This window comes from Bombyx mori, chromosome 21 (assembly GCF_030269925.1).
Source record: "Bombyx mori chromosome 21, ASM3026992v2".
Classification (NCBI taxonomy): Eukaryota; Metazoa; Arthropoda; class Insecta; order Lepidoptera; family Bombycidae; genus Bombyx; species Bombyx mori.
In genome coordinates, this window is record NC_085127.1 from 4,521,561 (window position 1) to 4,536,089 (window position 14,529).

The 14,529-nt window shown below is 43.2% G+C and overlaps 1 protein-coding gene across 1 annotated transcript in view; it reads left to right on the forward strand.

Moving 5' to 3' along the window:
- Positions 1-14,529, forward strand: part of LOC105842130 (voltage-dependent calcium channel subunit alpha-2/delta-3) — a 32,288-nt gene that overhangs the window by 15,495 nt on the left and 2,264 nt on the right. Inside the window, exons 15-25 of the mRNA XM_038018505.2 lie at positions 997-1,104; positions 1,211-1,470; positions 2,167-2,324; positions 3,058-3,195; positions 4,524-4,717; positions 7,231-7,365; positions 8,445-8,684; positions 9,010-9,106; positions 9,979-10,145; positions 10,552-10,713; positions 13,993-14,112. Coding sequence (XP_037874433.1) covers positions 997-1,104; positions 1,211-1,470; positions 2,167-2,324; positions 3,058-3,195; positions 4,524-4,717; positions 7,231-7,365; positions 8,445-8,684; positions 9,010-9,106; positions 9,979-10,145; positions 10,552-10,713; positions 13,993-14,112 — 1,779 coding nt within the window. The remainder of the gene's footprint in view (positions 1-996; positions 1,105-1,210; positions 1,471-2,166; positions 2,325-3,057; positions 3,196-4,523; positions 4,718-7,230; positions 7,366-8,444; positions 8,685-9,009; positions 9,107-9,978; positions 10,146-10,551; positions 10,714-13,992; positions 14,113-14,529) is intronic.

Below are 14,529 nucleotides of genomic sequence, written 5' to 3' on the forward strand. Positions count from 1 at the left end.
AGGCTCTTAAAAAACATAAAAATAGCTTAAATGATATCCAAAAATATTTCGTACTCAATTTTATGATAAATTCAGTTAACTAGTAATCGAAATTCGACCATAATCGCCGAGACCCCAATATTTACGTTAATTTTATATGTTCAATTATTTCCTTCGTTATATTATTTACTTCTAAAGGTGTGAAATTTTTGAATCAGATTCTTCGTGCCTATATAAGTTCTAAAGTCTCAGTATAGTTACAACGGCTACCCCACCCTTCAAACCGAAACGCATTACTGCTTCACAGCAGGACTAGGCGGGGTGGTGGTACCTACCCGTGCGGACTCACAAGAGGTCCTACCATCAGTAGTAGTTCACGTAGTACTGTAATAAGTCTGAGTAACGTTTTTATTAAATAGCAAAACAACACATAACACTGGTGTAAACATTATTATTTAACGGCTCCTTACCAATATTTTCACAATTCATGTGCATGTACTAACGCCATGGCGCGGGTAGACTGAATAAATATATGTACTGAATATATGAGGTTGACAATGAGGTTGTTATTGAGAGTTTTAACTATGAATGTAGAAGATTTAGAGGAAGAGGTAGACCTAAGAAAAAATGGATGGATTGCGTGAATGACGATATGTGTAAGAGGGGAGTGAACGAAGAAATGGTATATGATAGGGGAGTGTGGAAGAGGAAAACATGTTGCGCCGACCCCAGGTGACTGGGAGAAGGGCAGGTATTGTCGGGGTGCCTCATCAAGTTCCACTGATAACGCTCAACAACGGACTAGAAAGAGGGTAGACAGATTTGTTTACTCCTAACATCCTACCCGAAATCTTCAGACTATCACGGCGATTATGGCTCTTGCAACATCGCCGAAATATTCCGAACTCGTAAAACGTGAAAATCGTGGTAAGAACTGGTAATTATAAGCACTATTGTAGTGCTTATAATTAAGCACTATTGTCGCCGCGAAAATTCAAGACAATTCAATTTGTTTAGTTCGACGGAGACGTCTTGAGGCCTGGATACAGGACCGTTGACTTCCTCGACTTGGAACAGCCGGCAGTCAGCCACCTCCCCAGACAATACTTGCCAGATTGGCTCAAGGTAAACCGATATCACTGATATAACAAAAAACCTATCTTAACCAATCCTACTATTTTTATCTGCGACTAATAAAAGCGATTAAGCGTTTGTGTATCTATATTTGCAGTTTCGACGAAATCTGATAATCGATAAAGAAACTGGCAACATGACCATGTACGCGAAAAACATTTTCGAAGACGGAATGAGGGCAACGTTGGAAAATCGGCAATACTTTTGGAGAAGGGTCCTGGACCACTACACCGTGGTCGTCGCTCTACCGAACCCCGACGCGCACTGGGCCGGGTCCGAGTCCCAGTTCACCATGAAGCTCGCTGAAGCGGCGTTGAAGTCGCTGTCCCGAACCGACTTCGCCGTGCAGCCAGACTGGTGGGGCTTCCTTAGGTCAAATCATGACAATATTCAACGACATTTACCGTATTAACATTGTACCTATCGCGAATTAAATCAATCATTAAGAGACCATTTCAATGATCACGTGCATTTTTTTTTATATCTTAAGATATTGGAATTGTGTTATTTTTAATTGATAACTACTTGATTAAGGTTTGAAGTATTTTCCAGCAAGTATAACCCGGATAAGGCCTTGTATCCCATGGTTAAAGAGAAGTATCAACAAGCGAGGGGTTCGTGGAGAACGTTGACCGGCAAAGTACCTATCATATCCCCTAAACTCGTATATATATATTTTGGGAACACGCATCGATAGCACAATTTAATTTTACAACTAACATTAAATTTTACAACAATCTATTGGCGGCATTCAAATAATTCTACCACTGTCACTTCCTTCATAGTTCTTAAGACTTACACGTGCATGTCCCAAGGTGGATGGGATTTGGGTTGTGATATCTACGGCGTCCTGCAGCGACTTAACAGTCGACAGTGAGCCGACACTCATAAAGAACAATAAATAATGAATACGACTGAGTTGTGGACTAGATACAGTTATATCTTCATGATATCAGTCGATGGGTTTTAGTAACTGCTTAGTTACTTCAGCTGGGTCAGTTGTGTTGTTGAATAAAGGCTTCAAGCTATTCGATAACTTTGTTCCGCTGGCAGGCTGTACTGCCGGCACGTGGAGCCCCACTTCGACTCCCGCGAGGCCGAGGTGCTCCACTTCATCAGGCGGCGGAGCGACGAGCCCAACTTCGCGATGAAGAAGCTGAATCATATATTCTCACCCATCCCACCTTTGTTACTCGAAAAAACATATCAATGTCAGTATGAAGTACACTATGGTTATATATACAACTACTATACATATTTACTGGTGCTAGGACCTCTTGTGAGCCGGCACGGGTAGGTACCACCACCCCGCCCATTTCTGCCGTGAAGCAGTAATGCGTTTCGGTTTGAAGGGTGGGGCAGCCGTTGTAACTATACATAAGACCTTAGAACTTATATCTCAAGGTGGGTGGCGCATTTACGTTGTAGATGTCTATGGGCTCCAGTAACCACTTAACACCTGGTGGGCTGTGAGCTCGTCCACTAATCTAAGCAATAAAAAAATTAAAAAATATTTGTATACAAAATACGAACGTTTTGGTTATCCGTAAATTATTTTAAAAACATTATAAGAACTAATATAAAAATATAATACAAATATTCAGTCTTGTTGAACGAGATTTGCGTTTCACTAAAACAATCTTAAAAGACTCCTGCGACTTTTCTTGCGATTTGAAATTGAATTTGTTCTTTAAAGTGTCATTTACAATGCCAGTTCTGGCTTAATCTAGAACCGTCAAACTTAATGCACAGAGCGTTCAATAATACCATTAGCACCACTAATAGTTGCAAGATTCATAACATTATAGAACCTAAGTGGTACACTTTAAGGTTATATTTTAATATGAAGGCTACCCCACCCTTCAAACCGGAACGTATGTCGCTGAGTCAAAGGAGCGCTGGTATTTCTGTGTAAAATAAATTAGAATTTTATCTTACCCTTAGGTGATGAAGGTCTAATGGCGAGGCTGTGCAAGGACGCCATAGCCACGGACAAGTGGGCCCGGGAGCACGAGCACCCGCACCGGGCCCGGGACTGCTCCACCTGCGAGCTGGGCTCCATCACCACCTTCTTCGCGAGTGGTACTACTTCAACTAAACAATATATTACTTTTTTTACTGTCCTTGTAGGCAGACGAGTATATGCCCACCTGATGGGGAGTGGTTATCATCGCTCATGGGTATCAGCAATGCCAGGGACAGAGTCAAGCCGCTGTCCCTGGCATTGCATTGCATTTGTACCATATGCCATTACGGGACACTCGTCATTCTTCTGTCCTTCTCCCAGTCACCTGGGATCGGCGCAACATGTTTTCTCCTTCCATACTCCTCTATCATATACCATTTCTTCGCTCACTTCCCTCTTACATATATCGTCTTTCACACAATCCATCCATTTCTTCTTAGGCGTACCTCTGCCTCTATATCCTTCTACTTTCATAGTTAGTTACCAACCTCATTTTCATTTCGTCTCATCACATGTCGATATCGGTGAACAGACCAAAAAGGGCATACAGTCGAACGTAGAACTTCCTTCTTTGTTATAGTCGGTCGAAAGTGAAGACGATGTTGACAGTTTTTGTATTACCACAGTTTTGTGTACTGGGAAGTGTTGCCAAAGAGTGAGCCGGTAAGCGACTTTATCTGAGACTTATGCAGCAGATGAGCGTTCGATTATCGTTCAAAATGACATTGAATGAATGAATGAAATGAATTTCTAGCCGGAAAGTAAACAAATGTTTTCAATCTTCGAACGGTATTCCTTACATATCTCTTTGGCCCCCTTTTGTTTTTTCCAACACTCGAATTACCTCTAAGTGGCACCCATTTTTAGCAGACAGATGACATAAAATACTTTCAAGGTTGCGAAAATTGCTGATAAAGTGAAATAAAAATAATGCATGTGAAAGAAGTGAAACTACTGTTGCGGTGTATAGTATTGTGGTTTTCTTCATTTTTCTTAAACGAAATGTCTCTTGTAATAAGGAATGCTGTGTGTTAGAGAAACGACCTAGCTCGCTTTGTCCTTTCCCTCTCTCCACGGTCGAGTGGTTTGCGAAACGCTCTGTCTATTTTCTCATTCTCGCTCCTCCTAAATTGTATATTTCCTCCCTAGCCGTAACGAATCTGTCGCGAGTTTAATTTTACTCTCAACGCGCCTAATGAAGTTTCACTTCAAAAAGTTTAGGCAGAGATGGTACGATCATCGTGGCTACAAAGAAAGAGGAAGACCACAATTCACTTAGTCGAAAAGCCTGTAAGGACGTCAGGGGAGAGGCCTTACGGAAGATAATATACAGAAGCTAGATGAATGACGTCAAATGATAGGAAAAGCCGACCCCGCGTAAAAGAATAGGGCACGGTCGGAGGAACCGCTCCATATTTGAAATGTATTCTAATATTTCTGTCAGAGAACGGGCTGACCCGATGGCAGGTGCACCACGCGACCAGCGAGCACGCGGCGCCCGTGGAGGGCAGCGTGTGGGCGCGCGGGCCGCGGGAGGCGTGGTACCGGCGCGCCGCGCACCGCCCCGCCGCGCTGCACGTGCACGCGCCCGCGCGCCGCCCGCAGCTGCGCCGGAACAGCTTCGCGCCGCCCCCGCCGGTGAGTAGTGCTCGTGCAACGTCATCCCGCTCGAAGGACAGAGGGGCCAGCACTAATGACTGCCCACTGAGTTTCTCGCCGGATCTTCTCAGTGGGTCGCGTTTCCGATCCGGTGGTAAATTCTGCGAAGCACTGCTCTTGCTAAGGTTCGTGTTAACAACGTCGTCAAGTTTGAGCCCCGTGAGCTCACCTACTAGTTAAGGTTACTCTGAAATAGCCTCTCAAGGCTCTCAGCTAGGTAGGAAAAAAAAAAGAAAGAGTGACCACGTCTCGGTGCTCACGGAACGTCACCTCGCACGAAGAACAAAGGGGCAAGCACTAATAACTATCGAAAAAGTATTCGTATGGCTATCAACATGAAATAAATATCGAGCTAAAAGCCGCCTTCAGACTACGCTATAATATAATACCTTATAGTTTATAGCTCATAGCACAACAATAACGCACACCATACATTGTTATAGACACGTTCACACTGTACTGTACTATAACATATCATTGGCTAAGTATACGCTGCTATACTATATGGCACTATAGTATATCGTAGTCTGAAAGCAGCTAAAATGTGTAGGATTTAAATAGCGCCCCTACCGTCCGTAAAAATAATTAATTTCATCGGCACGAATGAATTTACTTATATAGTTTGGTTTCGCAATCGAATCTTCACGTTCTCGAAAGTTATACTCATAATCGTGAGCACGAAAATTGTTTTGACATACGGTAACGTAAATCTCAATCTGACTATCGAGTACTACCGTCTAATGCAGCCTTTCCCATTGTAGGCGATAACGCCCCTTTGTGGGTGCTGCAGGCCTAAAGGAGGGCGGTAAGAGACCCAGAAAAAAATGGGAGCGTTGTGTAGAGGCTTGGGAGGCGATTTGTAATTTTTATCAAGGAGAACTCATAGACACCGACTGAACTTTCGCTACAGTGGTTTTTAAGTAGGTGAAAAAATGGGGGCGCTAAAAAATAATTTATTCTCAAGTGGGCAGTAGACAAGATAAGTTTGGGAGCCCCTGGTCTAATGTAATGATCCATTTTCGTATCGAGAATCGAATTCGATTGTTTTTCGTGCTTGACGTACAGAACCTAAATAGCACGAGCGTTTTATTTTAGTAAATATCGAAATACGAAATTTTTTAAGTTCTGAAAACCATCCGAAGAAAACCTCACCCTCGGTAGTAATATTTACAGAGAACATGTAAGTAGGTGAAGTCGTGAAAAAGATGCAACGGTGTTCGAATCCCGGAGCCAGATACCAATTTTTCTAATGAAATACGTACTTAACAAATGTTCACGAACGAATTCCACGGTGAACGAATAATATCGTGTAAGAAAAATCAAACTGCAAAATTATAATTTACGTAATTACTGGTGTTAGGATATTTTTTGAGTAGGTATGAAGGTAGATTCTACCATACTGCCTATTTTTGCCAATAAGCCGTAATGAGTTTCGGCTTGAAGGGTGGGGCAGCCGTTGCACTATAAAACTAAGGCCTTAGAACTCATATCTCAAGGTGGGTAGTGACATTTACGTTCTAGATGTCTATGGACTCGGGTAACCACTTCACACCAGGTGGGTCGTGAAGTATCCAACCATCTAAACCATAAAAATAAAATTTAGCGAAATGCGTGCACTTATTATAACCCAAAACTAAAATTTATTATAGAACTGATAAATTGTAACTATACTTCCTTCGAATCATTTATTTATTGATTCCCTGAAAATTGTAACATTTCGACAAAAAGATCTGATTACGATTAGATATTATCAAAATGCAATTTGCTGTCGTACTTTCAAATATGAGTGCCATGTATTATATCTTTGCGGACGTCACCATTCATATCTTCAATTATGTTTTATCGCCTTATTAATGTAATGACCTTCTGCACTGCAAAAAATCTGTTTTACTCCCAGTCCGACCTTGACTAAGTATATTTGCCCTTCCCTGTACTAATTCTTATGCCGACTTGTATTGCTTTTGATTTTTAAAAAACCTAACTAGATCGGCAATTGGCAGTTGTTTGCATGAGTGTACCAGGCTCACCAGAAACCGGGAGGGTGGCGATTGCTCGTGAGGCGCATAACATCTGTCCACAGCAATGATACTAAATGACGACCTGATGACCACGACCGCTCTGACAAAAGTGATACGGCAAAGGATAACGTGCCCCCAAGAGTAGACTGTTGCTGGGATGGTCGAACGGTCTCATGGCCTACCTGATGCTGAGCTACCGCAGCCCATAGACATCACTACATGAACACCGCCAACCACATGAGACATGAGGTCTAAGTCTCAATTGTATAAAGTATCGGCTGACCCGACACCCCGAGAATCGGAATGCCTCACTGCTTCGCGACAGATCTAGGTACGAATTCGAACACCGGCACAAACAACTTATCCTTTAGGCCACAATGATTTCATTTATCACATACCTTCTTGTCAATTCCTCCATGTTGAATTGAAGATCACTTCGTTAAGACGGCTTCTTAAACAAATTAATGTTTACAGGTGCCTGTCAGCCAACAATGGCTAACGGCTGCTCGAGCCCTCACCTCCCCGGACAAGGGCATCATCGGTGTAACCGGCTTCCACTTCTATCCGAGCCACCTGGACGATTTACTCAACAGCATCACCAAATTTCCGGTGAGTTTTAGCTAATAGTATTACATTAGTTCAGGCCCCCTTTATTGAGATTCTTTATTGAGGGAAATTGCTGAGCAAACTGACAGTCCACTCGGTGTCAAGAAACCACAGATGTCATAATGTGAATTATAAGGATAAAATAGGCAGTAAGGCCGTTCGGATTGTCGGATTGTTTCTCTCTATTGTGTACCGTATGTTCCATGGGGCCAGAGCACTCAAACACTTCCACAGTTTTTACCATTGCACCGCCCACATTGGCGGAGAGTTTATAATCCATACTATTAGGACCACAACAGGGATCTTTTTTGCCAGGTATCATCCGACTTTGGTGAATGAAGTCCTCTCTACAGCGCTATAACCTGACTTTGTTCAAACGAGGCTTACGAAAAGTATTTAACGGTAGATCGAGGCTTCGCTGTACCCATGGCATTGCTGATGTCCGTGGGCAGCGATAACCCCTCACCACCAGGTAGGCTGTATGCTTTTCTGCATACAGAGCTATAACAAAAACCCAATTTCTGTTCTAAATCCTTTCAATAACCCCTTTTATTTAAAAGCGGCTTTCGTTTATTTCATCGAGAAGAAGGATATTTCAATTTGTTGATCATCGGGTCATCGATCATGTGTGAATTTATAGAGACTGGTTCTTTTTACTGCTATTGTAAGCAGACGTCAGCAACGCCAGGGGCAGAGCCAAGCCGCAGCCTACCGTGATACTTTTTATCGTCAGATTCTGACAGATATTTATGACTATATTTGAAACTGTAGCAGTATCGATCGTAAAACAATAATTTAGATAGAATTCTTAATCATAATTGCAATACGAGTTACGATGCCCGCTGAGTTTCTCGCCGGATCTCTTCAGCGGGTCACGATTCCGATCCGGTAGTAGATTCATTCACAAAGCAGCTGCTCTTGAGTTGTTAGTTCTCCTTCGGAGGCGCTCGGGCGACTGTTAGCAAATCCCACCCCTCCTGGCTGAGCCTTTGCTTGCCTGTCCCGGTAAAACTGGAAAGGCGTATTCGGGGCACCAGTAATCATAAAAAAAAACACATAAATACCTACTAAATCTGCGACAGTGCGCGGAGGAAGATGAGGAGAGTTGCGAGGTGTCGTGCGACGGCGAGACGTGGATGTGCGTGGTGGTGGACGAGGCGGGGTGGGTGGTGGCGCCGCGCGGGGGGGCCGGGGTGCACCTGGCCGCGCTGCATCCGGCAGCGATGGCGGCGCTGCTCAACGCTTCCGTTTACCAACTCAACTGGCTGCACGACTACCAGAGCGTGTGCTTCACTTCCACAAACAAGTCGAGCGCCGCCTTGGTGAGAGATAGATGGATCTACTACCCGGCGATTAATTGCAGATGACCTTTAGAAAGACACAATCATTCCGAAATCTTTATTACATTATGGCAATAAAAGAATTAGGTACAAAAGCTCTTTTTTTATAACCTAGCAAGACAAACATTTTGTAATACACTATATAAATACAAGTAGGGCTTGAGCTTTTCATTGCATAATTACCGATGTTTCGATTGCACAAAATCTACCATGTTCACAGATGAAGTGCTTATGCTGCGATATTTTGCTATTAATTATTATCCGATTAAAAAAAAAACATTTTTAGTCTGATTCATTATTCCTCCAGATGGTGCCTTCTATATTAAAATCGTTATGGCGATCGATCGCTTTAGTCCTTCGTGTTGCGCAAGAATTTATCGGACTCTTGACGATTGTGAACGCCGGTAAGTAGGTACTTAGGTAACCACGTGACCATTCAAAAAAAAACTTAGATTTACTAGTAGTATGGCGTATTGTGAGCTCACACGGGTAGGTAGCACGATCCTATTTGTGCCGCGACGCAGACACGTAATTCCGGTTTGTGTCGCGGAACTCACGTTGTGATGTCGGTGAGCTCCAGTGACCACTCAGTGCCGTTATCCATCAATGCCATAAATGAATAAGACAACAGGGTCCTCTACCTAAGCCGGACATGACGTCGCACAGCTACAAGCGGTGTGTCTTAGGGCCTGTGCACACCACATTTTTTAAGCGCACCGTCGACACGCGTTTTAGTACCGCGCGCTTTTATCCTACAGAGCGGTTTGTTGTCGTTTGTGTCGATACAGGCGCGATGCTAACGCGCGTGGGTATCTATACAAACGCGCGTTAACATCGCTTCTGTATCGATTCAAACGCGTATTTGAATTTATACAGGTGTGCAAAGGTCTACGGGCTGCGTCTGACTTGCGTGCGTATCACGTCTGTATCGCTACAAGCGCGCGTCGACGGCGCGTTAAAAACGTGGTGTGCATAGGCCCTTAAAGAACGCTTTAGCGTATTACTTTGGTTATTATATTCTGTGCGTGAGAGTAAGTTCAGACATCAATAAATTAAGATACTGTATTACTTTTATTGAACACAGATTTACGAGGTTATAACACAATATTTAATGTGACTAGGTATATTTGTTGACAAGTTATTTGCGATTAACTTACTTCGTAATGGCTGGATACTTTACAACCTAACTAAATGCAGGATAAGCTAACTTCAGCCGGCACAATCCGCAATCATTTAAATGTGAAGCTTCAAAGTTCAATATCGTTGGGTTCCGTAGGAGCAGGCGTGGCCGCGGAAACTGTTAAAGAGAAGATGAAGCGAAGCAACCGATTGCGCAAGAACTACGAGGCGGACCAGTTCGAGTCGCTTTACGACGACAGAGTCCTGGTCAACAGAACGCGCTTCGCAGCTTGCGACCGCACCCGCCCTCTGTACCAGCTGCAGGTGCACGACCTTCTCAGTGGGTCGCCATCCGGTGGTAGACTCCGCGGAGCACTGCTCTTGCTAGGGCTAGTTTTTTTTATTGCTTAGATGGGTGGACGAGCTCACAGCCCACCTGATGTTAAGTGGTTATTGGAGCCCATAGGCATCTACGACGTAAATGCGCCACCCACCTTGAGATACAAGTTCTAAGGTCTCAAGTATAGTTAAAACGGCTGCCCCGCTCTTCAAACCGAAACGCGTTACTGCTTCACGGCAGAAATAGGCGGGGTGGTGGTACCTATCCGCGCGGACTCACAAGAGGTCCTACTACCAGTATTTATGGAAATTGTACACTTTTAATGCGAAAAGACGACACGTCGTGGTGCTTTAGATTCGTAAGATTGACAAGCGGTGCGTGCGTCCGCAGCACACGCGCGCGGCGGCGGACGCGCTGCGCGGCGGGCCGCACCCGTGCCGCTGGCCGCTGGCGGGCGCGCTGGTGCCGCGCACCAACCTGCTGCTGCTGGCGCTGTACCGCCCGTGCGCGCCGCCCGACCCGCGCCCGCCGCACCCGCAACACAACAGACAGGTACACACACCAACTACTAACCCGGATATTAGGAACGCATGGCCCCGATGATAAAAGCGCCACACCCTGCAGAGCAAGTAAACCTGGAATTCAAAAGCCTGATAGACGAGGAACAATATGAACACCACAACAACTTTGAGGTTCGAATCTTCACGGACGGAAGCAAGCTCGAGAGTAAGGTGGGGGTAGCGCTATCCTTATGGGATAGGGTATCCGAAACCAAAGCCCTTAAGCTCACGCTTCCGCCTTTCTGCACCGTCTATCAGGCAGAACTCCTTGCTCTACAAAGAGCAGTGAGGGAGGCGCTGAATCACTCTGGGACTGCGTTCGGCATCTTTAGTGACTCGATGTCGGCTCTTCAGACTATCACCAACGTCAGTTCCCCCCATCCCTTAGCAGTGGAAACAAGAGACACCATCAGACGCTGCATGCTCCAGAACAAGAGTGTCTCCTTGTTCTGGATAAAGGCCCACGTAGGATTGGAGGGGAACGAAAGAGCCGACCAACTGGCTAAGGAAGCTGCTCTGCGGTCAAAACGAAAACCGGACTACGACCTGTGTCCGATATCATTCGTCAAGCGACAAATTCGATTGGAGACGCTTGACGAGTGGGATCGGAGATACCGGTCGGGGGAGACCGCATCAGGAACAAAATTGTTTTTCCCAAATGCATTGGGGGCATATGCGGTCGTGAGGGGGATGGAGCACTCCAACATTACTACCCAGATACTAACAGGGCACGGTGGGTTCTCTGCATACCTGAAAAGATTCGGGTGTAAGGCGAGCTCATCGTGCACCTGCGATCCAGACGCGGAGGAAACGGTTCCGCACGTACTGCTGGAGTGCCCTATTTTTGCCCGGGAGCGCTATGACCTGGAACAGGAGCTGGGCGTCGAACTCAACAGGGCAGTTTTACCAGAACTGATGACAGACAAAGAGATAAAAAAGAAATTTATAGAATACACTATTAAAGTAGCTCAAAAAGTAATAAATAAAAATAAGACCTAAGAAAACTGGGATGTCAATATATAATCAGTATATATTGTAACACCCCAGAACCCCCCTAAGGATAGTAAAAATTTTTTTTGGAAATAGAAACACTTTTTATAACATTTGATAATTCATATTAACTTAACATTAAATTCACATTAATTGATCATTTGGAAACATTTCGTAAAATAAAACAATAAATATAAGAAAAGCAAAAATAAATATAAATGAAAAGTAAGGACTCTGACTACGTTAGAGGACAAGTATAATAATTACAAAAAAAAAAAAAAAACCCGTATATTAGAATAATTGAGGCCTATAAAATCAAAGGCAGCTAAATCCAAGTCTGTCAAATATTAAGGTAAACTACAAAATTCGGCCCCAAACACGTTATTACGAATACTCCCGATCCATCGAAGTACTGCTCTTGCTAGGGCCAGTGTTAGCAACACTCCCGGTTTGAGAAGCTGAAATTACTTTGTTCGGGTAGCTACGATATTCTTTATTTTAAAGCAGATTTATAAAGACTGAGAATATTACTAATAATCTGAATTTTAAATGATAAAACTTCGTTTATATTTGAGTACAGAGTAAAAATTAAAAAATTAAACTGAATTTGTTACAGATTTAGCTGCATTTGTTTTAACATGAAAACACTAAAGCGTGTTCAACTAACTAAACAAGATGGCGCCATAGTTAAACCATTTTACGACATTATGGCGTTTAGCTGCCTTTGATTTTATAGGCCTCATTTATCTTAATTTTCGGATATTTACTCGTTGGGAAGATGAGATTATAAGGACAGCCGCCGGTCCAAACTGGAAAAACGTCGCACAGGACATAGACATTTGGACATCTTTGAAGGAGGCCTTTACCCAATACGGGGTTTCTACATAAAACTACCAAAGTGTATTAAATTAGTTAAGTGATTAGTTAATAACTGTTAAAGTATTTAGTAGGAAATAAAAGGCTTATTATTTATTATTATTATTAGAATAAGTCACTTTTATGTGAATTCATTGTTTTGTCTTTTTAGAAATGAAAACTTTCTGAGAACTATTTTGATTTGAAACTCGATGAAATGAAAATGTAAACAAGAAACAGAGATAGTAGATATACCTACCTAAGTCTATAAGATTTAGCTTGCGAAATTATGAGATAGAATACTTCTAGGTTTTGATTTTACCCGAAAATGAAATTTGATAAAATAAATAAAAAGGGACAAACACATAGGTACATAGGTATAACTTTTTGCCTGCGAGGGAATGAGAATTATGATGTTACGCTGTTACTGTGAATAGACCGCACACATTTTTATTATTAACATTAACGCTTTATGCCTCTAATTTTGAAATTTACTAGTGATCAAAGATATCCGTAAAGGTAATCCGCTCGTGTAACAATCATCTTTTTCTGACACATAGAGTCATACATTCCAGCTTAAAGTGAGACTGTTGCCCATACCCACCACGCTTTTTTTACAATAAAATCATTTTTCTTACACTATTTTTAATTCAAATTTATTTTCTATTTTTTAGTTGGATTTTCTATAAAAGCGTATTTTGTTAGTTTTTTTAAACCATTATTTATTTTTTATTATTTAGTAGAATTTCAATTTTTTTCAATCTTTTTTTAAATATTGAATTGTTATCAGTCCTTAATAATTATGTAGGTATACGAAATTTCGAGTTAGTCCGACGTTTTGAAGGGGGTCAAAATCATGTTCAAAGATTCCGTTACAAACATACATACGTCTGAAGCTAATAAAAACGTATTAAAATATCTTGATAGTTTCTTCAGTTCCAAACTAAAATGGGCCTCGCCTTAATGCGCTAAGGTGATTTTTTTTCCTACCAAGCCGAGAGGCTTGAGAGGCTATTTCAGCGTAACCTTAACTAGTAGGTGAGCTCACGGGGCTCAAACCTGACGACGTTGCTAACACGAACCCTAGCAAGAGCCGTGCTTCGCAGAATCTACCACCGGATCGGAAACGCGACCCACTAAGAAGATCCGGCGAGAAACTCAGTGGACCGTGTCTGCGGGTTAATTTACTCGTCGAACCCGTCGCAAGCGAGAGAGACGAGAACGATGACCGGTACTTGAGGTACCTAAAAGCACCTTTAGTGAATCGGGAGGATCCGAAATGACGTGTTTGGCGCGACGTCGACTGCTTTCCGTTCTGTCCGCAGGATCGGGAATGTAGTTACCGGCGGCCACGATGAGAGGGTTCTCATGTCGTGCCGCTTTATCGAAGTGGCCTAAGGTGAGCTGAGGAACGAATGTATTGCAGTACTCGGGGGACGTAGACGGGTTGCTGAGCGCGGCAAGCCAACTCGCGTGCTGGCGGAACCGCGAGCCGCTGCACGGGCGACAGTCGCGCACGAGTTGCTTCCCGCACCAGTACGACCAGGTAAGCGTTACACACGAGTGCAGTTCATACTTTAACCTCACCATTCAGTAGATGCCATTCACTTTGTTCATTACATCGCCTTTTCGCATTATTTCGTTTGGGATGGTATGGACATGTGATGAGACGAAATGAAAATGAGGTTGGTTAAGAGAATGTTAACTATGAATGTGGAAGGATATAGAGGAACAGGTAGACCTAAGAAGAAATGAATGGATTGCGTGAAAGACGATATGGGTAAGAAAGGAGTGAGCGAAGAAATGGTATATGATAGAAGAGGATGGAAGGAGAAAACATGTTGCGCGGACCCCAGGTGACTGGGAGAAGGGCTGGATAATAATGATCGCCTTTTCACAATAAAAGTGTACAATTTCCAAAAATATTCGAAATTGAGTTAATATGCGTAAACATTTGGTATCA